Below are 26,511 nucleotides of genomic sequence, written 5' to 3' on the forward strand. Positions count from 1 at the left end.
CAGATTGGTCTTGAATATTTCCAGAGAAGGAGACTCCACATTCCCCCTGGGCCGCCTTGTTCCAGTGCTCTGTCACCCTTACCACCCCACACTGCCCTCTGAAGTCCATGGTAGTGGTCTTGCTGACTCCCCTCCTTATTTCACCATGAATTGAAAACTATCGATTTTTTCAATGTCTCTGAGTCCAAGATGGCGTCAGACCTCTACATCTTCCACCAGTCCTTCTCCATTTGTAAACAACAGGTCAAGTGAGGCACATCCCCTGGTAGGCTCACTGATGAGCTGTGTCAGGAAGTAATCTTTCACACACTCTTAAGAACCTCCTAGACTGTTTCCCTGCCATTATATTGTATTTCCAGCTGACATCTGGGTAGTTGAAGGACTGGAGAGGTTGTGGAATTTCTATTACTGCAGGTATTCAAAATATGACTGAGCAAGTCCCTGGACATCCTCGCATAATCTTGAAGTTGAATTTAACTTTGAGGTTGGCTGTGCTTTGAGTGTGGGATTAGATCAAGGGCCTCCTGAAGTCCCTTATAATGTAAATTTTTCTGTGAATATGTGATTCTGGTGTATTTCACTCCTCCTACGGTATTGAAGATGAGGACTTGGATTTCACATAAATGTATAGGGTGACATTAGCATAGAAACAACCAAATATTTTCATTACTTCAGATTTAGTGACTTAACAATTTAGGTCCAGTGGGGAGGGTGGATTGAGTTCTTCGGGACTCCTTTAATTTTTTTTTTTTTATTGTTGTTGTTCTCTGATAATTCTTTGAGTAATTTTAAACATTGTTTCAATGCCTTTGTTTCAGCTTGTCCTTTATGTTTTATGCTGTCCATGTGTTGCTTTGTCTCCTTGTAAAATGATGATCAGAAATGGTCTGAGGTTTTTGACTAATTACGTAGTCAAAACTTGAAGTTTCAGGAGGCTATGGTTGGTTATACAAGGAGTGAAGAAACCAGTGGAAGATAAACCACACAGATGCTTAAGACTGCAAATCATAGTGAATTTTTCAGTCTGTCTTTGCATCTAGTAAGCTTAAGATCAGTCTCAGAAGTTAAAGACTGCTCTTAAGATTACTGTGTCTAGGAGAAGTGCTTCAGAAGCCCAGGCAGAACATTTCCCCCCATGACAGTGCGCTGTGCACATCCAGAGAACATCATTCTTGTTTAGATGCTGTAGCACTGGAGCCGATGCTGTCTCTTAAGTGCATCTTCAATATGGTGAGTGATCCTTGAATGTCTTGAATTGTGCACTTGTGGAATCAATGTCCCGTTGAAATACCATGAACAACTACATCTTGAATATACAGTTGCAAAAGCTTTACAGTAGAGATGCACAGTTGAAATGCCACCTGCAACCTGTTGGAAGAAAAGAAGCATTGCTTCTATGGTGAGGATTTCTGATGGCTGCTGTGTTCAGTGTGCAGTGTTGGTCTGTGTTCTCTCATTTTTTAAATATCTTTTTTACCCAAACTGGCATATTTGTCTTGCTTCACAGTAATTTATTCTGGGCATCTGGTGATTGTGTAGTAGTCCTGAAGCTATGAAAAAGCCCTTTGTATAGCGTGGAAGTTGTGAATGGAACCCAAAGTACCAAATGCAACACATAAAGGCAACTTAGTGCGACATTTTGTAGATGGATGCAATGTAAAACACTGTTTCCTAAAAAAAAAGAAAATTAATTGTGATTTTTTATTATTTCCCATAATGAAAATGTATATAACATACAAGGACGGTGTTAGAGTGATCAGTTTTCTGAGATCATCAGCAACATGCAGTTTAAAGTACAGCAATTGCAATTTTACAGTGATACAGCAGCCTGGCATGTGACTGAGGATTCATTTAATGGTGTGCTTCACCAGAACTAGGGAGTTTATGCATTAGTTGGTTCTACCAAAGGGTGGCTGGCTGGGTGTCTGAAGGAGGCTGTCATTTTATAAGGAAAGCCTAATGTTTAGGACTCGTGTAGACTAGTTAGTTCTGATAAGACAGGGTTGTGGTTTTCTTTTTTGGAGAGATCATAAAATCCAAATTTTTTCCCAGTTTTTCTCCTATGTGCTGTTCAGTAACCAACTAGAAATACGAGGTGGCTTTTATGACTGGGTCTGTTTTAGCTCCATGCGGCCTTCCATTTTACAGAGGCAAAATAAAGGTAGGGCCACAAATCACTAAGAGACTGTATACCTACTGTACTGGCTTAGTCTTGGAGCATTTCTGCAAATGTGAAGAGCAGTACAGTGATCCTTGTTTCTGTTTGGGGTTACTTCCTCTTCTGCAAGACCTTTCTCCCGCCTATGTATATATTCTCCAATCATCTTGGTGCTTTGCTGCCAAGTCAGATTGACCTTTCCTGTGGTCAGATTTACATTTTCTTTGTTGCTTTGTTGTCTGTTTTAAGCAATGTCTTCACCATTGTAATCTTCTTGACTGCAGCCTATCCTCTCTGTATTCCATTTTTGTCACATTGTCTTAAAATCAGTGTGACATCTGCCATCTTACAAAGCATGCTCAGCTCCATAGCCCGCAGGCTTCTGATGTGTTTCATTAAGTTCAGCTGCTTTCCAAACACATGATGATATTATTATATACTGATTAGATGAACTGCCCTTTTCTACCAAAAGTGACGTTTTCCACTGGTTCTAATTTTGTCAGAATTTCTGCAGTGCTTGAGGCCAAAACTTGACTCAGTCTGACCTCATCTCACTGGATCTGTTGACATTGACTGGTCTCCTGTGGTACAAAATCTCCCTACTCTGTGATTTTTGCTACTTTTTTCTCTTGAGATTAAATGAGTCTATTGTACAGATCTTTGGAATACAGCTTAAAGTGCTGTGAGTGTTTTGAATGCATTACCAGCTCAAGAGCTCCCTGTCCTTGTCTCTCAACTGTTCAGCGCTGGCCCTCTGCAGCTTCATTTGTAGCTGTTAGGACCCTTCATGAGGCCACTCAAACTGCAGTATGTTGAGGAACTGTTCCAGCTGAAAAATAACATTGCAAAGAAATACCTTTGCTGTAATTCTATGTTTCCAGGCTAGCAGGAATATCAGAAAAAGAAATAGCTAGTTATGCAATGTTTTCTGAATAAGCTAAGAAGCTGACATAATTGTTACTAGTAGGAACAGGGAGGTAATTGTCCCCCTGTACTCAACACTTGTGAGGCCGCATCTCAAGTACTGTGTTCAGTTTTGGGCCCCTCACTACAGGAAAGACATTGAGGCCCTGGAACGCATTCAGAGGAGGGCTACTAAGCTGGTGAGGGGTCTGGAACACAGGCCTTACGAGGAGCGGCTGAGGGAGCTGGGATTGTTCAGCCTGGAGAAGAGGAGGCTCAGGGGAGACCTTATAGCTCTCTATAACTTCCTGAAGGGAGGTTGTAGTGAGCTGGGGGTCAGCCTCTTCTCCCGTGTAGACAGTGACAGAACTAGAGGGAATGGTATCAAGCTGCGCCAGGGGAGATTCAGGCTGGACATTAGGAAGCACTACTTCTCTGAAAGGGTAGTCAGGCACTGGAATGCACTGCCCAGGGAGGTGGTGGAGTCACCGACCCTGGGTGTGTTCAAGGAAAGACTGGATGTTGTATTGAGGGACATGGTTTAGTGGGAGCTAGTAGTAATAGGTGAATGGTTGGACTGGATGATCTTTTAGGTCTTTTCCAACCTTGATAATTCTGTGATTCTGTGATTCTGTGATCATCATCCTTTCAACTCATGCAACAGTCTTGTACTCCACTTTAGAACATGGAAAGCTGCACCATGCACTACCTGCTTAACAACAGTATTTTTCTATACTGGACTTTAATGCAGGGTTGGGATAGGGACAGTTTACTGGGACAGCAAAGACAGAGGGAAATAACAAGAACAGGACTTAAACAGAATATACAAAACTAGTGATACACCAGTTTCTCACCAACAACCATACAACTCAGACCGTATGCTGGAGAACCGTCACAAAGCCAGACACCTTCTGGAGCCATGCCACCTCCCCCTGACTAGCCCCTTTTTACACTGAGCATGACATCATATGGTATGGAATAATACCCTCTTTGGTTAGTTTGGGTCACCTGTCCTGGCTATGTCCCCTCCCAGCTTCTGGTGAAAATTAGCCCTGTCCTAGCTGAGCCCAGGACAACAGCATATAAGAGGTAAATGTGATAAATGTTGCTGTTATGTGCAATACCAGGGCGTTTGTAGTTCTCTGTAATACAGCTCGAATTTCTATTACGTATTTTGGCTTGTTAAACTGTTCATGTGGTATGCTATTTGAGTGTGTGGTGACTTTCTGTGTCATTGCCTGTCTTGAGGAAATACTATTTTGTAGTTCCTGGACTTGTAGCATTGTGTGTCCTTTGTATGCTTGCTTTCCAACATACTGAGCTTTGATTATTTGATTCAGGATTATACTTCTCAAAAAGGAATCACTGTTATGCATCACACTTTGAAAAGGATTTTTGACTGAAAAGATAGGCAGAATGGACTATTTCATTTAGAAGGGACCCAGAATGATCATCTAGTCCATCAGCACTGACCAAGTTAAAGCATGTTGTCAAGAGGCGTTTGGACAATGCCCTCAATACCACATAGAAACTTCCTCAATACAAAAGTAAAGCTGGGCATGTAGTGGTGGCTCTGGAAATCCAGCACAGCTCCTGTCCCTCACCTTGTTGTCAACATAGCAGAGCTTTCTCAGTTCCAGTGCATTTGCCAGTCCGTGGGACAAGATCTCTCACTTGTATTAATCTTACAAGTGTAACTGCACTTGGGAAACTGGTGATTTCAGCATAGTTATTTTAATTCCTGGGGTTAAAAGCACTTACTGAAGTTTTTGTCGGGCTTAAATAAACAGTAAATAAAATCAGTTTGTAATCAGAGAAGATGAGACTTAAGCTGCCGTTGTAGCATTGCCCCTGGGTGAAATGCCTAATGGTATTAATCTGCAATATACCAGTGGTGACGTTTCTGTATTCTGTGGTGATAACCTTCTTGTCTGGACTAACAGGATGAAATATTGCCTGTGGTGTCTTCTTTACATCATTATTGCTTTCATTTTGGTGTAGTTTGTTTTTATCCAAGGATATCCTATAGTTCTATCGATGGAGCAAACAGTAGTTTGAACTACCAAATCCGTGCTTCCTAAGTCATTCTCTCATATGCTGTGTGAAACCTCTTAAGGCAGTGAATGCCCTGGACACAGCTACTGAGCGTGGGACCTGACCAAAGCCTGAGCTCTGTGATGAGGCTGTTTGAAGTGTCTTATGTTCCTTCCTCCTTGCATCCCTTTGCATTTAAAAAGCCAGTAAGGGGGACCTTGCATTTTGTCAGAATATGAGAACAGCAGCAGGTGTATGTTGTTGGTTAACTTCTTGTGTTTTGTGGCTTTTTAAGGTACTTTTTGGAGTGATTCAAGTTGACCGTCATTGTTATTTGTCCTCGGATACGTTCTTATGGGTATTACTGCTTAGTAATGAATTATTTTCTTTTAATGACCTGGGAATTCATTCATTACTGGTTGCTAGTTAGGAATGTTTGCCTTCAAATGAATTTTGAAAAAGCCTTTCAAAAACCACACAGCTGTCTGGCTTTGTGTCTATCTGGTTACAGTCATCAGGAGTGGAGGCACATCTCTGCACTAGAGAAATGTATAGGTAGTACATATGGCAATAATCCTACGGTTTAAATCCCTGCAAAGATCAAGAAAGGGTTAACATATCTATTTATTTATTGAGGTCAGCTTAAATTTCTGGTATAAGCTGTACTTGTATATTCCATAACAAAAGCTTTTCTTATTTCAGTGACAGCTGATGAGCTGTGGAAAGGGGCTTTGGCAGAGACTGGTGTGGGAGTTAAGAAAGGAAGAGGAAAGAGAAGGAAGAAAAAACTAAGGAAGAATCTCAACAGAGGCCAGGAGATCGGTGAAGGTAGAATCACAGATAAGGGTCTGAAGACATGTCTTGGCCATTTTGTGTGTACTGTTTCTTGACTTAATATATTGACAACATGTTAATTTCTGTGGTGTCAGATGTACTTGAGATATTCTTGTCTTCTAAAAAAAACCCTGATATGATTGTTTAATGTTATTCTTGGTTTTAAAATATTAATTTTGTATCATAAAATGCAATTGAAATATGGGAGAGTCTTCCATTTTATTGCATTTTTCTGGTGTGTGGAGTTTCAGTCCTCATTTGGCGTAAACTGTAATTTTTCTCCGTTCTTCTTAAGGACGCTCTGGTTTACTCTGGCCTGGTCTTAATGCTCCTGTGGTACAAAGTGGGAGAGTCCAGGAAGTTACCCAAAGGAAAAAGGAAGAACGGGAGAGAATTCAGTCCGAAATTGTTCAGCAGAGAGATACATGGGAGAAGAAAAGAAAAATAAAGGTTAAGAGAGAGGGCGGATGGAGTGGAAGTTGTTGGGGAGGTGTCATTCTGGATCCTCCTGACCCAGGTCCTAATGGAGGTAAGAAAACTGAGTATCTGTCTTAGTCTTTCTTACATTTTCTGATAACGGGCTCCGAGAAAGTGAAATCCAGACTTTTCCTGTCATTGAAAATTTATCATTGTATTTCTTTCTTATGACCATACATGAAGCAGGTCAGCTAGATCATGGAACAAGTTGTGTTAATACAAAAGGAATTTGTTAAATCACTTCTTTCTTTAGTATAGCTGTTAGACTATTGTTTATGTTATGGACTGTACGATGCTATATTGTATTTCAGAGTACTGTATTATGTTGTAGACTGTTACAGGAGTCTTGAACTGTGGAAATACTTTTCTCTGTTCAAGTGTTCAACATTAGTTGTCTTGTGTGTGAATTAATAGCCTTTTTTAATATAGTTTCTTAAAGGAACCTGTGGGATAAGCCAAGCTTACTTTTCTAGTTCAAATAATGAAGTATGGTTGGAGTTGATGTAGTTTGAATGTAGCTACTAAAGTTACTTGTTTATTTATTTGCTGCCTAGTTAAATATCAGAGAAGATAGAGGTCCTATAAGTGGAGAGGAGACTTTTTTTTTTACAATGCTGTTACTCAGCAAAGCCTAATCCTTTTTGGCTAAGTAAATATGAAAATGAGCTGTTACTCATATTCAGCTGAGTCTTTCTTCTGGAACAGTTAATGATGCTTGTGTGTTTATTGTCATTGTTCTGTAGGCTTTTATAGTCAGATGACCTAAGAAAGAAGGTGATATTTTTTTTCCTAGCACTGTTGTTTCAAGCTTGTTGCCATCATTCTAACAGTTAAGCTTGTCCATTTTTTCAGAGCTCTCTTTGTCCAGGAATATATTCTCCCAGTGCAAGCTTTGATCTTGAAACATGCATTGCAGCAAGTCAATATAAATGGGGAATTATATGAATGGAATCACTATTCTATCGTTGCTTCATCTTCCATCTATCTTTTGCTTCTCAGTCTGCCTGGTGCTTTGTTTATTAATTTCTTTCTGTCTGTGAATATTGTCTGCTTACCTTCTGTAGGACATTTATTAAAAATTCAAATGTGCTTTGAACCAATCCATAAGATAGTGAGAGCATTGTCTTGCTAGTGAGATCTAATGCCTTTGTCTGTGTAGGTTGAAGTTGCTCTGGGAATTGTGCAGCTTTCTGCTTTAGAAACTCCTGCCGTTGTTGCTCTCTACTATTCATGCCCTTACCAGGTTTTCCATTCTGTAACTGCTATAGATGATTTTCAGGCTTTTCTGTTGTAGATATGTTGTTTCCCTCATAGTTACCTTCTGAATTTTCTTTGAGGATGTTTTTGGTTGTCTTCAATTTTAAGAGCCATTCAATTTTAACATCAGCATAATACTGCAGTATACAAATGAAAGATTTCCTGTATTTACTTCCCTGAATTCTATTTTGTTACCTTGCAAGCAAATATTCCATGGAAGGCAGTGACATGGCAATGAACTTGACAGCATGTCACTGAATCTTACAACTGAAAAGTATAAGATTTTATGTATTAATGAATTGTTCCAAATTGCCTATAAGTCAGCAGTGGAATTTAGAAAAAGTTGAGAAAATTTCGCAGTTCTAGTTCCATACTTCAAACACAACGAATATGTTATTTTTAAATTGAAATGTATTTTCAAGTAGTTTGTTCCAATAAAAGAAATGGCAGCTCTTGCAAACAGTATGCATTACCTTCCGCTGTTTTCCTGGGTTCTGCTTTTGGCCAGTCCTGTTGCTCTTGATTAGTTGCATTAAAGTTGGCCCTGTGGAAGCAAGGTCTGCCAAAGAGAGGAAGGATTCTACAGTCAAAATAGGAAAATGAAGCTGTCAGCTTGTATTATATATGTATATATATGTACTTGAGAAAAAGCAGTTTCTAATTAGCATACAGCAAATTCTTTTTAATCTGTTAAAAAATCTGGGGGTTTTCAGGTCCCCGTAGTTCTTTCAGCATTTTTTTATCAGAGAATTCATGGTTTTGCAGGGGAACTGGGACATTGGCTGTGAGCAAACCTCTGTCAAGGTGGTAGGAAGAATAGACTTGAAACCGCCAAACTCAATGAAGCCTTTTGTCCTGATACTGTGGCACGTCTAAGCAAGTATGAGCTCTGATTGAGATTCAGCAGTTCAGCCCTTTCTAGGGCTGGTATCAGATTCTTTAGTAATCAAGTGAGGTTGAGCATATGCTGCAGCTTCCTTTCAGCAACATTCATGTTTTCCAATGAAAACAGGTACAGGAACCTCAGTGTTGTTAGCCACCAACATCAGACGAATTTGATTGGAATTGTCCAGTATATTAAAAAATAAAAATTGGAGGCACTCTGTAATAGTATATGCTTCATTCTTTCAGGGGGGTCTTCCACTGCAACTTTACTTGTGCTAGCTGTGAGTAGAGAAAGAATGCTATTTTTCAATTGGAAATACATTTTATTTTCTTCCAAGTTTATGGTTGTTTGCAAGTGAAGAGGCTTCAGAGAGGGAACAGAGTGCCTGTTGGCATTCTTACCCTTGACAGTGAGCTAGAAGTCTACTTCTAGACTTTAACAGATCTCTAAATTGTACTGAGGTGATCACGTTTATTATCATCTTGGATGTTATGTGTAAGTGATAAAGCAATGTTTGGCGGAGGAATGAGTCCCCAGTTCTTCACCGTGATACTCTTCTCAGCTCCCAAACCTTTCTTCAGAACCTCACTGTGACTGAACCAAATAAAAAAGAAATAAAAAAGTATTAAATGCTCTAATTGATGCTGGTGTCTATGTGATACAGAAATGTTCTTGTTTATGAGATAAATTGGAAAAGTAGGAGGCTGGAAGGATCCCTTATATATTCTGCTTCTTATACCAAGATGGTGCATTTTACCCCATTGTCTTCAAAGTCAGTAGGGTTATTTTGCACAACCAAGCTGATAATAGGATGATGTTTGAGGAAAATATATCTCTATTAAAATACAGATCAATTATACATCTGCTCTCAATTGCATTAAAGGAAATAAATATATTTGCAATTTATATTCAGATGTTTTTGTGGTTGTTAGGCTTTGATGCAGAAACTCAAAGGATCTTTTTGACAGTATCTGTGATTTGCAGCATTTTTGCCATCTTCTGTAAAGTGGATTTGAAGAAATGCCAGCAGGACTGCTGGAAGCCAAGCCTAAGGGAATTGCTTGCTGACTTTTCTTCCAGCGGGTGTCAGGGTGAAGGCCTGTGGACAAGATCTGACTGGCATGCTGTTTGCATGGTCTGGTGCTCGTTTGACTTGCTGTCTTTGGAGGTGGTACATGTAGATACCCATGTCATGCCCAGAGCTCTCCAGTACTCTTGCTCCCTCCTCCTCCACGATGTTGAAAGACATTTCAGAAACATCTTAGTTCTTTGAGGCCCGCTCTGATGACAAAGCAAAAACTTTCTGTGCTGTGAAAATGATACATGTGCCACTTAGAGCTGATACGTAACGTTCTCCTCAGCAGAGCTCTGTGTTTGGTGTTTCATTACCATTGTGATTATAAGACTTGAACACGGATGTGACAGAGAGGCAACAGCTTAACTGTTACTAGACAAAATAAATTATGCTGTAATTTTCTTTGATTACAAAGTCATTTTTTCAGGCAGTATCTGTAATTGAAAGAGAAAAATAAAAGCCTAGCTTTGTGATTTCTTGATTATTTGAAGTAGCTATGTATTGGTTTATTGGTTTGTTTTATCCTACACACACACAGAGAGAAATATATGTCAAGAAAGACAATTTCTTTGAAACCCTTTTGATTCTCTAATACAAATTTCAGAATATTCTGAACCATATTGGATAATGGTATGGCCATGATGGAAGTGACAGATTTGGTGGTTTACTTTTTTTTTTAAACCATTTGCAGCCTTTGCTTAGTGTATATAAAATCTGAGGTTCATTTACAGTTTTAGAGCAGTATTTAGGGAAGAATGCAGTTTACACTGCCAGCCAGCAAAACCCCAAAATATTTTGTTTTCATAGCACGCTGTGGATAGTTATTTTTCATAGCATTTCTGCAGTTGGAAGGAATTAGGAAGAATATCAGACATAATTTAAAAAAAAAATTCTTCAATTCAATGATGAGTAGCAGTGATTTCTGAAAGAAAGTTTCAGATTTAATTTGGAAAGGTTCTATAGCTTAGATTCTGATCAAAATATGCAGCAGATTCCGAGGATGTCTCATTTTTTCTATCAGTCAACTTCACTTTCTCTGTGATTCTCAACCAAAGCAGTTAAATGTGTGTGTCTTGCTTTACCATTTAAAAAAAAATGGTTTTCTTCCTCTGTGCTACTCAGGTTATTTAGGTTGGGCAGTCTTGGAAGACTTGCCATCTTGCTTCCCTGCATGTGTGGTACTTAAAAAGACGAATTATTGATTGCCCTTGGAGGTTGAGATCCATAATGGAGCACAATGAATCTATTTAACAGTTGTCATCTATTAATTATAACAGGAGTTGTGTTGTAATTATAACACAAGTAGTATTACACTTTCTGGAAATTTTCATTTTAACTGTATATTTGTTAAGCTAGTTTTCTTCGCTTATGTTGATTTTACTGAAGAAGTAAAAAAAACCCTAAGTGTTAAATAAGAGCTATATGATGTTTTTTCATTGACCTTATTCTGAATTAATGGAGTCAAGGCCTTATTAAATGGAAGCAACAAATAAAGCTTACTTTGGATATGTTTGTTCAAATTATACTTACCTTTTTTACTTCTTGCCGAGATTAATTTATAAATTGCAGTTACATAAAAATTGTGTCCTTTCGAAATTATACTACCTAGAGGGACCTGTGCTGATAGCTAACAGTAGAAGGTAATGTAATACCCTGTTTTTCTCCCAACAGAAACTTATGAGGACTTTGAAACAAGAGTCATTGAGGTAAGCATTATAAATTTTTTCAAGGACTTTAAATAATCTTCACTATTTTATATTCAGCTTGAATTACTTAACCAGTCTTTGCTAAATAAGACTTAGAGCAGTAGTAATTGGTCTGGTGTTCTGTTTCAACTGCATGAGGTAATCTGTCATTCTTTTTGTTGGGGTCTCCACTGTTGAGCAAACAGTCTCTAGTTCAAAGGTGGTTTCGAACATCTTTGAAAGGACAGATGCCTGCAGGGAAAGGTTTCACAGTTCACATACAACCATAATAAAGAACCTAGTAAAGTGTTAGGGTTATTTCTCAGACAGAAGCAGGCAGCACAGAGCAGAGAAAGTGTGGAATGAAGATTGCATTCTGTGTGTCTCTCAAGTAATAAAATATTTTCCTAGATGTTATAACTAATGATAGTTGTATCTTCTTGGGAGTAATATTCTGGCAAAATTTCCCATTCATAGTTTTATACCCACTTTGTGCTTACTGACAGATGATGGCTATGGCTGGGCTAATGGAAGTCTTGTTTCTACCATTATTTCTAAGCATACTGGATTGCATCATCTCACTTTAAAACTATCTGGCAATCAAAAATAGTAACTGACAAAAGATGTCTGTGTTCTGATATATTCCTTGTATCTTTTCTTTAGTAAATAAGATAGATATGCTGTAAATTTTGCTGTCTTCATCTGTATGTAATAAGGTTGACTCACACGTGCTTATCTTATGAACTTTTGACTGCCAGGAGATGCTGTCAGCTCATAATCAACTTGTCATCAACCCAGACTCCCAGATCTCTTTATGTGGGGCTGTTCTTCAGCCTCTTAACCCACAATTTGTATGTATAACTGGGATTACCCCATTCGAAGTGCAGAATCCATCACTTGCTTTTATTAGATGTCACATAGTTAGCTAATGCCCAGCTCTGCAGTCTATCCAGATCTTTCTGTAAGGCCTTTATACTCTTGAGGAAGTCCACAGCTCCTCCTAGTTTAGTATCATCAGCAAACTTACTTAATGTGCATTCAACAGCTGCATGCAGATCATATATAAAAACATTGAAGAGCACTGGCCCTAAAATTGAGCCCTGGGGAGCTCCACTGGTGACTGGCCGCCAGCCTGATATAACCGCGTTTGGTCTCACTCCTTGAGCCCAACCCGTCAGCCAATTTTTCTCCCATTGTATTATGGACTTGTTTAGCTGTATGCTGGAGATACTGTGCAGAAGGATACAGTAAGAGGCAATATCAAAAGCCTTGCTGAATACAAAATCTCCACATCTACTGGCTTCCTTTGGTCAACTAGATGGGTGACCTTGTCATAAAAGGAAACTTAAATAGGACTTTCCCCTCATGAACCTCTATTGGTTATGACCAATTAATACTTAATTGCTTTATTACCTTTACTAGTCTAGCTGCTGCTTTGAAAAAGAGTCTTCCCTCATTTCTAATCACGATCTGAGAGCCACAGTATTATTCTGAGTCAGTACATATTCTGTGATAGATGCACGTCAGGTCTCTTAGCTTAATAAGGATGTAACGTTCTGTTGCTGTAAAATAAAGTGACTGTCCATTGAGTTCTTATGGAGCCTTAAATGGATAGAGATGACTGTTTATCACTTTGTTCTTGTCGTTACTAGTGTTGTTACCAGAGAATTCAGTTAAGAAACTCTCCCCAGATTCAATTTTGGCGTTTTAGAAAGCAGACATTCTTTATTGCAGCGCTAGATGCATCGGGGATAGCTCCAACTAAAAGTGCATACCCTTACTTGTGAGAGCAAAAGCAAAATCATTCTAATATATCCATGTTCATTTCATTTCCTGAATATTTGCATATTCATAACATATTCATAACATATGCCCTTGAAGTCTCTGAGGGCCATCTGTGAGGGCCTTTGGTGGTCCCTAGTGATTCTTTGATAATGTCCTTTTCCATGAACTTCACCTTGAAGCCTGCACGGTGTGAAATAATCCAGGTGGCTTGTTTCTTCTCTTACAGTTACGTAGTTTTGACTATCTTCTTGCTAGATTATCAGCATCCTTCCACCATGGCTGTGAAATACTGTACTTTGTTGTGTTCTTATCTGAAGCCCCTCACATTCCTCCTTGGTTTGATGTTCCATCTTCTGTAGCCATACACTCTGTTCCATTACATAATAACTCAAGGTTTGTTATGTCTTCTATCTGCTCCTACCAAAAGTTTAAATGTTGCTCTAGCAAGCATAAAGTGAGTGCAGCAGAAATGCCATCAGAGGCATAGTGGAATCCTTCAGGCTTTGGTCAAGGTATCAGTTTCACTTACCAAACAGGTCTGTGAAAAACCTTGCCTGTACTTTTAGCCAGTATGATGTTGTACCTGTGTCCAGACAAGGTATTTGTTCAAAAGTGTTTGAATTTCTATTCAGTTTTACTCACAGCATATCATCTTGTGTTCCACTACAAAAGTTCACTTGGTGATGATCCCTTTTTGGAAGGGATAACTCTCTGGCAACTACAATGCACTGTCATATACTGTTGGAACAGCTGCTTTTTCCTTTATGTAAATTCATTTTAAATCCTTCCTCTGACAAAACTAGCAAGGAATAACATGTTCTTAATTAGTAGGATGAACGTGAAAATAGCTACGATGTCTCAAGATTTTGCATTGTGGTCACAGTAAAATCTCATGTTCATATTTTAATCTATTTGAGACCACATCGTTCTTCTGTACTGCATATCTCTAAGCAAGCTGTAAATGCCAGACATTGTTTTTCTTGCCAGACCTTATGTCTTACTGCATTTTTCTTGAAACAAGGCCAAACATTTCCTTTTTGTGACAGAAAAAAATTGAACCAGCCCCTTGACAATAAAATCAGAACTTCTGCCTAAGTAACTTGGTTTGGAGAAAAAAGAGATGTCCATCTCCCAGTCCCAAACAGGACCAAACGTATAGAGCAGAGAGTCCCTTTATCTGCCTGTTTTGCAGGGTTTGTTGCAACAAAAGGCTGCATAGGTTTAGGAGTAGGATGCAGGATGCAACCTTAAAGCTACATCCGTATCTAGTTTCCATCAGTGTCTTTTTTGAGAAAAAAAAAGCAGATACTTCATGTTGGGGAAATAAATAATGTACTTTAATAATAATACATCGTGCCTTATTTAAAGGTTTAGGATAAAGGGCAGAAACAGAATACAAAATATCAGCTGCAAGTAGAAACAAAACCCAGTTTTTTGTCCTTTTGCTTTTAGCTCTCACGTCCCTGTCATTGTGTCACCTTCTTTGGAGTGGTGGTCAGCTGCCTCTTGCTTGAAATTGTTTTGCCATTCCTTGCGATGGTACCATTGGAATTGCACCTGCAAAGGGTGGAAGGGGGGGTCCTTTCTGAACCTCGTGACTCAATGGGAAGGCCTCCGCAGCCACGTATCAGAGTCTTACCCTTTACGTGACAGATAGTTTCCATGCTGAAATGTTTTATTCAGAACTTAACTTTCCCCAACATTTGAAAATTTTTATGTTGTATTTGATGTGATAACTAGTGTATGTCTGTCGTGGTTTTATCCCAGCTGAGAGCCGAGATCCACGCAGCTGCCTGCTCTTTAAAGGAAAAGAGGAGGGGGAGAAGGGGAGGCTGAGGCAAGGGAAGGGAAAAGGAAGGGGCAAATAACAACCCCAAAACCAAGAAACCAGAAGCCTGTGGGTTGGGATAAGGATAGTTTACTAAAATAGCAGAAAGATACAATATAACAATGCTAACAGGACTTTAGAGCAAAAAAGATACGAAGCTGTTGATACACAATGCAGTTTCTCACCGAACCCACAACTCAGGCTGTGCCACCCAGAGCCGTCCCGGAACCCGACTGTCCCCCAAGAACTGCGAATCCTGGAGCTGCCCCTGCTCCTCCTCCCATCAGCCCCCCTTTATACTGAGCATGACATAATTGGCATGGAATACGCTCTTTGGCCAGTTTGGGTCACCTGTCCTGGCTTCGTCCCCTCCTTTCTCATTAATAGAGAAATATGAAGAACTGGAAAAGTCCTTGACTGCTTGAGCACAACTAAAAACATCAGGGTGTTATCAGCACTGCTTTCATTTTAACTCTCAAACACAGCATTCCATCCGCTGCTACAAAAGAAGTTAACTCCATCCTGACCAGGACAATGTCCATTGTCTTAACTGAAATATATGTGGCCAGAGTAGGTAAGTTATATTTTGCCAGAATTAAAATGAAATACCTTTCAATGACCTTGAGTAGCTAATAAATAGTGTGTACAGGGTGCAGGAGTAAGAACAAAGTGCAACTGAGAGCAGCATTTGTTTCTCTTAAACTGTCTACAGCCATAAAGTATTGGAAAATTAGTTACTTTAAGTCTCTTTAGTTGGGAGTGAGGGTTTGTGAGAAACATTTCCCTTCAAAATACCTCCTTGTCTGAAAGTTAAAAGATAGGCAAGTCAGAAGTTGTGTTGATTGACACCTCTACTCCAGAAAGCATCTGAGGGGTTTTCTCCTGTCCTGATAAAAGAGCAAATGGGTTTCTTTGTTCTTCGTTATCTTCCTGCATTTTGCTGTTGGGAATGCATCCAGCAGCTTGAATGACTTCTAGATTAATCCTATGTATCAAAATCATTGCTTGTTGCAGTGGTTTTGAATATCCTCTGAGACATGAAAAACAATGTAATGTCAGGTTGGGTAGTTAAAAGTCACGAATTGGTTTATATATATTTTTTAAATCCTCTGTGGAAGAAAGGAGTACTGCTGTTTTAAGTGTCTGCTGTGATAAGGATAAGGAGCAGTGGATTTAAATAATGAGCAAGGGAAATTTAGACAAAGAATGAGTTACAAATGGGAAGCTGAATGCTGCAATGGATTATCTGGGAGTATATGGGAGGTCTGTCATTGGAGATAAATCTGTCAAGAGGAGGTGGGGAGACAAAATCTGTATCTTCTAACCCACTTTCCTCCCATTTTTTAAGACTTTTCAAGTACATTTCATTTAATCTGTAGACATCTCTGTGCAGTCCACTTTTAGTTACAAGTAAAATAATTATTTCTTTTTTTAATAATTGCTTTACTCACAGAGTGAAGTAAGGTTAGAGCAGATTTACCTTCAAAGATATGCACTCAGCCTCTAAGGAGTTTTCATCTGACGCCTTTGTGAGGTGAAAGTAGATCTGTACTGTTCTCAGTGTAAGTGACAGGAGAGGAATGCTCTCCTCCCTGGCAGCAGCTGGGAGTAGTCTGTCATCTAGTCTGTATGTATCTATATATCTGCAGCAATTGAACTGTCGCCTTGTGTATCCGGTGCATTTGAGAACAATGCTGCCCTTTTGGAACTTTCAAAGGGCAAGTTGAAATGTCCCAACTGAGTTTAAAAAATGTTTCTTCTCCTCATTTCTGGCCCCTCTCCCACTAAATTGAGGGAACTCCACCATCACTGAGCTCATGTTTCTTCCTTCTGTTTGCTGTGAACCAGCATTACGCAGACCCTGCTGCAGATGTCTCTGCGAGTTGGTAGTGCTCCTTTGTGGGGACCGTGAAGGTGATGAGCAAAATCACTTTCCAGTATCTGCTGCTCCGGGTGATGACAACATCCTTGCACATGACAAATAGTTTTTTCTTTCCTTTTTTTTTTTTGTCATTTGTCTTTAAACTCTTCTTATCAACCTTTCTTTGCCTTGCTGCCTGAGTAATTTTTTTCCTGAACCAAGTTCTCATATTTATTTAATTTTTTTCCATTTCGTAGCATTCCAGCAGTTAGACCTTAGAGTAAGATAAGTGTTCGTGCAGTCCCTTTTGTTACCTTGACAAAGCTATTTTATTCTTTGGGTATGACTACTATTTATTTTAAAACTAAATTGCTATTTAAGATCAACTTTGACTTTTCAGAATCTTCAACAGAATGGGTGAAGTGACATTAGTATGCACAAGAACAAGTGCGCAAATTGAAGTGAGTTTAATGAGGGTTATATTTTTCCATTAAAGAGTTTATTCAGTCTAAATCTTAAGATAACATTTATCAAAGGATCTGACCTTCACTGATAGTTCATATTTAATGCACTGTGTGACATGTGTACCTAAAAAGATGTAATTATAAACCTTTACAAGTTATTTTTGTATCATGTTTTCTGTTTTCTGAAGTATCTTCAATATATTCTTGTCAGATTTGTCTTTGGTGCCTAGAGACGATAGAAAATAAAATGAGCTGCAAACTTGCACTTAAAAGTCAGGGGTAATTTGTTGTATCAATAAAAGGGTTGCATGCTTCTCTATCTTACTGCATATGTTGATGTGCATATGTCTATACTTCCCCAAATAACTTTTAAAGGGTGGTATTACTGGGAAAAAAAAGCTGGTCATCATCTGATCATATGCAAGTGGATCATCTGATCCATTTATATACCAAGTTCCCATTTAATAGTATTTTAGGAATTATGTTGAGAGTGATAAATGCAACAGAAATGAACATTTCTATGAGGATTGAGATGTCCTGAATTGCACCACACAGCTTTAACATGCAGAAGGAATTTCTTATTCTCAGGTTTAAAACCACACATGGGGTTTCATTTGAGATGCTGAAGTATCAGAAAAACCGCTTTTATTTTTTTATTAGTTTGTTGCTTTGGGGGGGGTTAAGTTTCTCTTAGATCAGGCAGGAGTAGCTATACACACAGTTGATTGTTGTGATGGGTTTATGAAAACCCACACAACTTATTAAAGCTCCTTTGAGTAAATGAGGTTTTGTAGTGGACTGGGCACTGTAGTGGAGTGGGCTTTGGCTCTGTCACAAAGCCCATCCGGACCACGTAGCCTTTAACTGTGGCTGCGTTGGAAGTTAATGATAGCTAAGTTGAAGGAGCATTGCTCATAAAAGAAATTCTTTCTTAATGAGCCCTGAAACTGGGCTGTTTTGTTACTGTGACATGTCACTGCTGTCAGTTTGGATGCTACCGCAGGTGTTTACTAAAAGTGCTGGCATTATTTACAATCAAGTTCGTTAGATTAAACATCAAAATAAGTTGCCATACAGTGCTTCTGTATGATATAGAAATCTGTTTCACTGGTTTATTCTATCTGAATAATAAAAAAGCTTTTAGAAGCAGGCTGGGGCTCTAGTGTTGTATGAGTTATATGAGTTAGCCTCAGATGTTAACTGACACAATGAAGTGGTTTTTGCAGAAAAATAGCAGCAATAGCAAAAAACTTCTGTATGCAAAGCCAGCAGTGAGCCCAAGATAATTGAGTCCTGTAATTTTCTGATAATGAGTAGGAGTTTTGAAATAAACAGAACTTTTTTAACATTCTTATTTTAAATAGATGGCATACATGATGCTATTTCTGTATGTATTTTCCATTATCTTCACAACAGTACAGGAGATGAAAATAATGTGCTCTGGGAAATTGTACTTTGCAACAAGAAACTGAAAGCCGCTTTTAGAAGTCTGTCTTATGAAGAGAGATGCAGAACCCCTTTTCTATTGTGATTATGCTACTAAAAAGGCTGTGCTCCCTTGCTAAAAGAGTGAGATTGCTTATTAAAGTGTTTTCTTATAACATACAAATCAAACAGCTAGCTTTATTTTTCCCTGCTTGTAGAGGAGAATACAACCAAGGTCAGATTTTCATGTAAACTAGAGCTAAAGTGGTCAGAGAAAAAGGTGGCTTGAGTGAGTGTTAAGGGACAGCAGCAGGGAGGGCATATTGTGTTTGTTTCTGGCTTTCCTATAGATTATTGCATTACTTGGACTACCTGTCTTTTGCTTTCCCTGTGTTGTGGTTTAACCCCAGATGGTGACTAAGCACCACGCAGCTGCTTGCTCACTCCCCCACGGCAGGGTGGCAGAGAGAATTGGAAGAGTAACGAGAAAACTTGTGGGTTGAGATATAAGTACAGTTTATTAATTGAAGTCAAATTTAATAACAACAGCAACAATAATAATGAAAATAAATTGTAACGAAAAGTAAAATAACAAAGAGAGGAATAAAACCCAAGAGAAACAAGCCATGCAAATGAAAAACAGTTGTTACCACACACCAGCTGATACACGGCGGAGCCCTGAGCAGTGATTGCCACCTGCTGCCCAGCTTCCCCCAGTTTATAAGCAGAGCACTGTGCCATATGGTATGGAGTATGCTTTTGGTCAGTTGGGGTCAGCTGTCCGGTCCTCTCACGGCCTCTTGTGCACCCCCAGCCTTCTCACTGGCAAGGCATGAGAAGCTGAAGAGTCCTTGACTTAGTATAAGCACTGCTTATCAACAACTAAAATGTCAGTGTGTTGCCATCCTAAATCCCAAAAATGGCACTATGCCAACTCTTAGAAAATTAACTCTATCCCAGCCAAAAGCAGGAGAAGCACATTTCCAGTTTTGCTCATAAGAAGAGTTTTTGTGGATAGAACTGGTGGTAGCATTTACTGTTGTTTAACGTAATATAATAATAGTGGTAATTAAAATGAATGTACAGCTGTAGTTGATGCCATCCTTTAACCATCAGGCTTCATTTTTATATTATACAGTCCCAGGTGAATTTTTCCTCTGTTCTTCTCTAGTTGAGAAGAACAGAGGAAAAATTGAGTTGGATTCAGTTGATACTAGAGAACTGATTCAGTTGATACTCTAGTACCAAATGGATTCCACCACCAGAGAGGTGGTGGATGCCCCATCCCTGGAAGTGTTCAAGTCCAGGTAGGATGGGGCCCTCGGCAACCTTGTGTAGATCCAGGCCTGGAGGTTGGTGGCCCTGCCTGTGGCAGGGGGGTTGGAACTCTGTGATCCTTGGGGTCCCTTCAACCCATGCCATTCTATGATTCTATGATCAACATGGTAACACAGTTAAAAAAAGTACTACATGATACCCTATGTTGTGATAGTATTTAGTTTGTAGTGCAATCAACATTACAAAGTGAGAACTATTAATACGTAAGGCCTGCAAGTGTAAAACATGAGGTGAGTAGCCCTTTGAATCTGTTGTGAGCGGGAGCTTTCTAGGGAACAAGATAATGCCCATTGCAAAAGACATCTCATCTCGTTTGTCCAACACTGAAGTTTCCCTCTGCCAGTTATGAAAACCCTGCCTTTTAATCATTTACTATTATGTTCATGATTTTTTTTTTGTTTCATTATCTGTTTCTAATAAAGAAAACTTGAGGAAATTTATGGAAGCTTGGCCTCACTGTAACTGGGTCAGTCCAACCTTTCCAGTATCAGAATAATTCCTTTCTCCAGCCAGAGGCTAAGACATGGTGCTGTCATTTTGAAACAAAAAAACACATTAATTTGTTTCTGAATCTTGAATTACAGAAGATTACAGGTTAGCTAAAGAAGTTTGAGTGAGGCAATACATTCAGTTTGTGATAGAGACTTTGATAGTATCGTTAAAGCCAGAGCTGCTTGCTGCAGGAAGACGTGCACTGGTGCTTTGGTTCACATACAGAGCTTCCTATGTCAAGGGCTGGGTACTGACTGGGATGTTTGTATTACTGCTCGTTCTTTCTTATGTGGTAGGTAGAATTGTATGTGGACCTTTTTTCTTCTGGGTGTTTGGGTGAGTTTTGTTTGGTTTTACTTTCTAAGAGTGTGAGAAGAGAGGGAAGAAGAGAAGACAAAGATCTTTTTTAACACTTACATATGCAAAGATGGTGGCTGCAGGGGGCAGTGACTGCATAATGGCCTTTCACCCTTCCTGGCCATGGTGGTTGCATGTTGCCCTCTCTTCCACGTAAGCTGCTCCCATTGTACATCATGCCTTAGCATGAGCTGTAAGTTAGCCCAAACCTGAGCAGGAGGAGAGTGAACCATTGCCATTCCTAGCTCGAAGAGATTAACAGACATTTCAAGGTTTATGTTCTTGCAGTTGAATGTCACCTGTACTTATTTAATCACCTGAATCCAGCAAATATCCCTAGCAAATACCACTGGGGCAGTAGAGAAGGTCAGTTGTGTGGGGACTCGCATTCCGTTCGGGGACTGTTCAGGGATGGTGGCACAAGGAACATCTAGGCTTTCTTTACCAAGCCACGGAGAAGTGATGTGCCTTAAGAACAATAGCTTTATGTTGGCACATGGGAAGCAGGGGTAAAGTCAGAAGAACAAAAGTTTGTTTGGTCAAAATTATAAGAAGGACCTTGTTTAGGTATTTCCAAATGTGTTATCACAAAAGTGTGTGTAACTGTAGAGGTATCTGTGGGGAATATGAACACAGGAGAGATTTATATCACTGTAGTCATTTGTTCTGCATCCACTGAACAAAAATAAATTGTCTAGGTGCAGCAAGGCGTTGTTAATAGAATATAAAGCCATAGTTTCAACTTTCCACAAAGTAGCGAAACCCCCATGAGTACATGTTTGGTTTAAGACCACAGAATTAATCTTGATAGACTTGCTACTTGTGACAAAAAGAATATTCCTTAATATGCTATCTGAAGCCTTTGTTTCTTTCTCTAAGTCACTGGAAATTGTTTTCTCGCTATTGTTTTTGCAAAGGGCGCAATAAAAGAGACTTGTGAAAAGGAAATGCTGCATGAAATTACAGTGTCTGAGATCCATTATTTGACATCCTTGACTGAAAAATTATATGGTGTACAGGATACTCTCTGAATCATAATTTACTTCAAATGAGATGTTGGTTCAGAAATACTTCTGGAACTCTAGATTTTTGCTTTTATAACTGCAGGGAAGTTTTCTGTTCGCTTGATGATACTGGCATTGTCTTCAGACTGACAATGACATTTTCAGACAGTTTTTAAGGTAGCATCTGAAGCAACCTGTCACAGGAAAGAATGAGAGGTCAGAACTGTGCACTAGAACTTATTTCTGATAGTCTTGGAGTTCTCAAGAGTTTTGGCCTGCCTTTAAAGTAGAGTTTAGGGTGGTTCTGTTGATTAAATAATTAAGTCTTTATCTCTTTTACCTGTCAGCCTGGTGTGGATGAAATAATTGGCATTTAGAACATTCAGAAGCTTTTAAGTGAATTATAATTTGGCATAATTAAAGATCATCTTTTCAAAAGGGAACAAAGCCACTTCAGATGTAGTATGGCTTTCAGCATGCGTTATTGTGGGGTTAATCCAAACCAATCAGATGTGAGCTCTAGTATAAAGCCACATTTAGACACACGCTGTGTCAGTATGGCATTTGAGCTATGTTATTTTTCCTAGTGAGTGATAAGAGAGGATTTCACACATGTGATGGGAGAAAACTGTCAGCACTAAACCTGGTTTAGTCAATAGTTTCTCTGCAGATTGGGCTCATTAGTAATTTGAATGAGAGCTGCCCTTGGGGTTTATCCCAGAGCTGTGATGAGTCAGTGTATATGCAAGACACTTCAAGTATCTGGTCAAGAATTTTGCTGGGTGTGAGGGATAGAGGAGTCCAGGTTATTTTTTGTATTGCAGTTTCTCCACTCCCTATGTCCACGAGGCATGGATGCACCATGAACAGGATGGCTGGTGCTGATCTTCCTGCTTCTCAGAGGTTGTAGCTACTGAATCAAATTCTTCAAGAGATGAGTACTTTATTTATTCTACTGATGGCCAAGATGGAGAGAATACTGAGTATTAATTAATGGGATAAAAGGCCTGTCTGCCCACATGCAAAGGAGCACGGAGGCAACAGCAAGTAGAGGAACTCAAGTAACATCTTGCCGGTACTCCTCCCAGAACCATCACAGGAGAGCCATAACTGCAGCAGTGGCTCATCACCACAGAGGCAGGCAAAGGAACCAAAATTACAGACTCGGAGAAAAAGACACCCCGTTTGGCTCCTCCTGGGCCTATACTGGGGTAGCTAGCCTCAGCCCCACGGTCCACAGGGGATGTCTATAAAGATTAAGCTCTCCAGAGAACCCCGCAGAGCGTGGGGGGGTGTTACTGCCAAAGGGTAGGGGGCACATTATGAACTTCAGGGGAGGAATATTTCAGTATTACACAAGATGTCTAGGGCAGGAACCAAGGGGAGCAAGGGAAGGATCTAGGTGATTTGAGGAGGAACAAATGTGGACAAAGGAGAGGGATGTGGGTGGCTTGCATGTAAGCAGGGCGGGTCAGTATGCTTGCCTTGCCATGACCTGGGCCTGATCAGTATAATCTATCCCGATGTTCTTGAGCAGCCTGGTCTAGTGAGAGGTGTCCCTGTGCATGGCAGGGGAGTTGGTACTTGATGATCTTTAAGATCCCTTCCAACCCTAACCATTCTGTGAATCTATGATTATACTCAATTTCTGTTTTCTTGGGCTAGGGACGCTATGCATGGGTGTGGGTGGGAAGGCCTAAGTGCCAGCAACTGGAGTATTTATTTTTCCCACTAATGGACCTTCACCGTGCTTGATTTTTGTTTACAATTACTCAATTCTTTTGCGTAACTGGCTTCCCAAACCTTTTAGCTGTGTCCCTGAGCCTCTCTAGGCTCACTTGCATGGAAGTGATTTTATTTCAGCTCTGCACCCTCGTCTCATTTTCTCTTCACTCACTTTGTTCCTTAGAGAGGTCTTGGGACCAGAGGACTTTACGCCATGAGGGGATCAGCTTGTACAGACACTGTCCTCTACGTAACAGCAGCAAAAGAATAGTCAAGAGTGTGGCCTAGAGGTGGCAAGTTCCTCTAGAATGGCTAGAATATAATTTCTAGAAAGGAGGGCTTTCCAAGGGCAGTCATTTTGGCCTCTTCCCTTGTGTGTTTAGAAGACAAAAACCCCTTGGGAAGGGTTGGGGTTTTTACCTTTTTCTAACCGTGCAATAACAGCTGAAAAGTACTTGAAATCACGTCAACCTTTAGCCACTGGTCTCCGACTGCAGCCTATTTCCACACTTTCAACTCTGCCTTTAAAACACTTGCTTGCCATTTCTCCTCAATAAATGTGTGAGGTGAATTAATTTTGGGTTTGAGAGATCCTGTTCATTCCTTGGCTCTTGAAAGAAGACTGAATTTGTGTTACCATCACTGGATAATAGATACTGTGAGACAGTCAATTTGAGATACACTGTGATGAAGGTTGAGTGTGCATCTCTTCAAATTTTAAAAACTGGCTTTAAATCTGGCTTGACTGGCAGTTTAGTAAATAGGGGTAATTGTGTCTTAGTTTCAGTCACTTTTCATAGGTCATGCTGTTTTAAAAGTGGTACTTTGTTCATTGTATATTAATTAATTCCAGTGCAGTTTAATGATAGGCTTTCAGCTGCATGCTTTATTCACAGAATCACAGGACATAGGGGTTGGAAGGGGCCTCTGGAGATCATTTAGTCCAACCCCATGCTAAAGCAGGATCACCTAGAGCAGGTTGTACAGGATCACATCCAGGATAGTTTTGAATATCTCCAGAGAAAGGAGACTCCACAGTCTGTCCCAGGGCTCGGTCACCCTTGAGGTGAAGAAGTTTTTCCTCATATAAAGATGGAACTTCCCATGTTCCAGTTTGTGCCTGTCACTCCTTGTCCTGTCACTGGGCACCACTGAAAAGAATCTGGCCCCATGATCTTGACATCCACCCTTTTAGATATTTCTAAGTGAGGTCCCCTCTCCGTCTCCCTCAGGTTAAACAGCCCCAGCTCTCTCAGCCTTTCCTCATACAAGAGATGCTCCTGTCCCCTCATCATCCTTGTATTCTGCTGGGCTCTCTCCAGAATTTCCCTGTCTTTCTTGAACCCGAGAGCCCAGAACTGCACACAGTATTTCAGATGAGGCCTCTCTAGGGCTGAGTAGAGGGGGAGGACAACCTCCCTTGATCTGCTGGCCATGCTCTTCTCAATGCACCCCAGGTACAATTGCCCTGCTTGACCACAAAGGAACAGTGCTGCCTGGTGAAGACCTTATTGTCCACCAGCACTCCCAGGTCCTTCTTTCTCTGCAGCAAGAGAAAGAAGAGCATTCCTGAGTGCCCTCCTGAAGAGGACTGCTTTCTCTGATAGAAGGAGTCATGAGGTTTTGGCAGAGAGAGTCCGAGGACGCTGTTGTTCCAGCAGTCATGGCTGCCTGTGTACATTATCGAGCTTGAACGGCCTTCACAGCATTTCAGGAGACATATAGCACTGATTGTGATGGGTGACTGAACACATTTTCCTACAGAGCTGCTCAGAAACAGCTGACAAGTGCAGTTTAGGAAAGCTCTTTGTATGTGTCATTATTGCCACCTTCTGGAAAGGGAGAAGAGTAATTCTTGATTAGATGTCTGCAGACTAGCCTGTTTCCACTGGCACTTTCATCTCGGGGAGTTTGGGGGGAGGGTTAGTTCTTGTAAGCAATAAATTGCAGAAAGAAAAAGAGTTCAGAATAAGCAATTAGCAAAGCTGATATTTCTTTGACATGCTCTCTAGAATATACGTGCACCTTGAATTTAACAGCATCTGTAATGAAGGCAAGGTGGAACTTTAAGAAGCAGTTGTTCTTAATATGTACCTAATGATGTCAATGAAATCTTTAATTTTTGAGGTGGGTTTTTTTCTGGATTTCAGTAAGAATGCTTAAGCCATGACCAAGTATTTTATAAGCCTGGAAATAGATTATTATAATGCTAGAACTGGCCTGGCTTACTGAAGAATTACATATAAGGAAAAGCAGGGAGCACTGCTTAGTTCATGTGTTAACAATGCTTGTTTAATTCAGCTGTTGTTATAGTTTATGGAAATCATACTGAGACTTAAGAAACTAGTCCCTGATGCATTTGAGAAGGGGAGAAATGAACCATGAAGTAAATTGTATCTTTTGGCTGGCAGTTCTGAGACGTGCATATTAATGAGTTAAGCAATATCCAATATGTTATTTCATGTGTACTATGTATTGTATTTCTATACTTTATATCTTGTTTATATACTGTATACAGTATAAAATTATATTAAAAGTATATGCTTATATTTAAATAAATGTCATGCTTTTGGCTAGGACAGAGTTAGCTTTCACAAGAAGCCATCACAGGTGAGCTGAGCTGGCCAAGGGTGTTTTCCATACCATGTGAAGTCATGCTCCTCATAAAAGGGGCTGAGTGGGGAGGGGCAGTTCCATGTGGCTCCAGGACAGTCTGAGGGCTGGCTGAGCATCAAGTCAGTCATAGGGTTGGTACTGTGCTTTGTGTTAGCAGCGTTTGTGTACTCTGTCACAAGTCCTGCTTGTTGGTGTTTCCCTCTCCCTCCGCTGTCCCAGCAAACTGTCCTTCCCCCAACCCACAGTTTGCCTTTGCCTGTTCTCCTCCCAGTCCCACCGTGGGAGGGGTGAGTGAGCTGAGTGGTGC

At 40.0% G+C, this 26,511-nt stretch overlaps 1 protein-coding gene across 1 annotated transcript in view; it reads left to right on the forward strand.

Annotated features, from left to right (window-relative positions):
- The window catches only part of MRPS5 (mitochondrial ribosomal protein S5), a 49,718-nt gene that overhangs the window by 12,874 nt on the left and 10,333 nt on the right, over positions 1 to 26,511 (forward strand). The window contains exons 3-5 of the mRNA XM_084262272.1: positions 5,798 to 5,923; positions 6,225 to 6,458; positions 11,296 to 11,330. Coding sequence (XP_084118398.1) covers positions 5,798 to 5,923; positions 6,225 to 6,458; positions 11,296 to 11,330 — 395 coding nt within the window. The remainder of the gene's footprint in view (positions 1 to 5,797; positions 5,924 to 6,224; positions 6,459 to 11,295; positions 11,331 to 26,511) is intronic.

Source organism: Gallinula chloropus, assembly GCF_964237585.1.
Source record: "Gallinula chloropus genome assembly, chromosome: 3".
Taxonomy (NCBI): Eukaryota; Metazoa; Chordata; class Aves; order Gruiformes; family Rallidae; genus Gallinula; species Gallinula chloropus.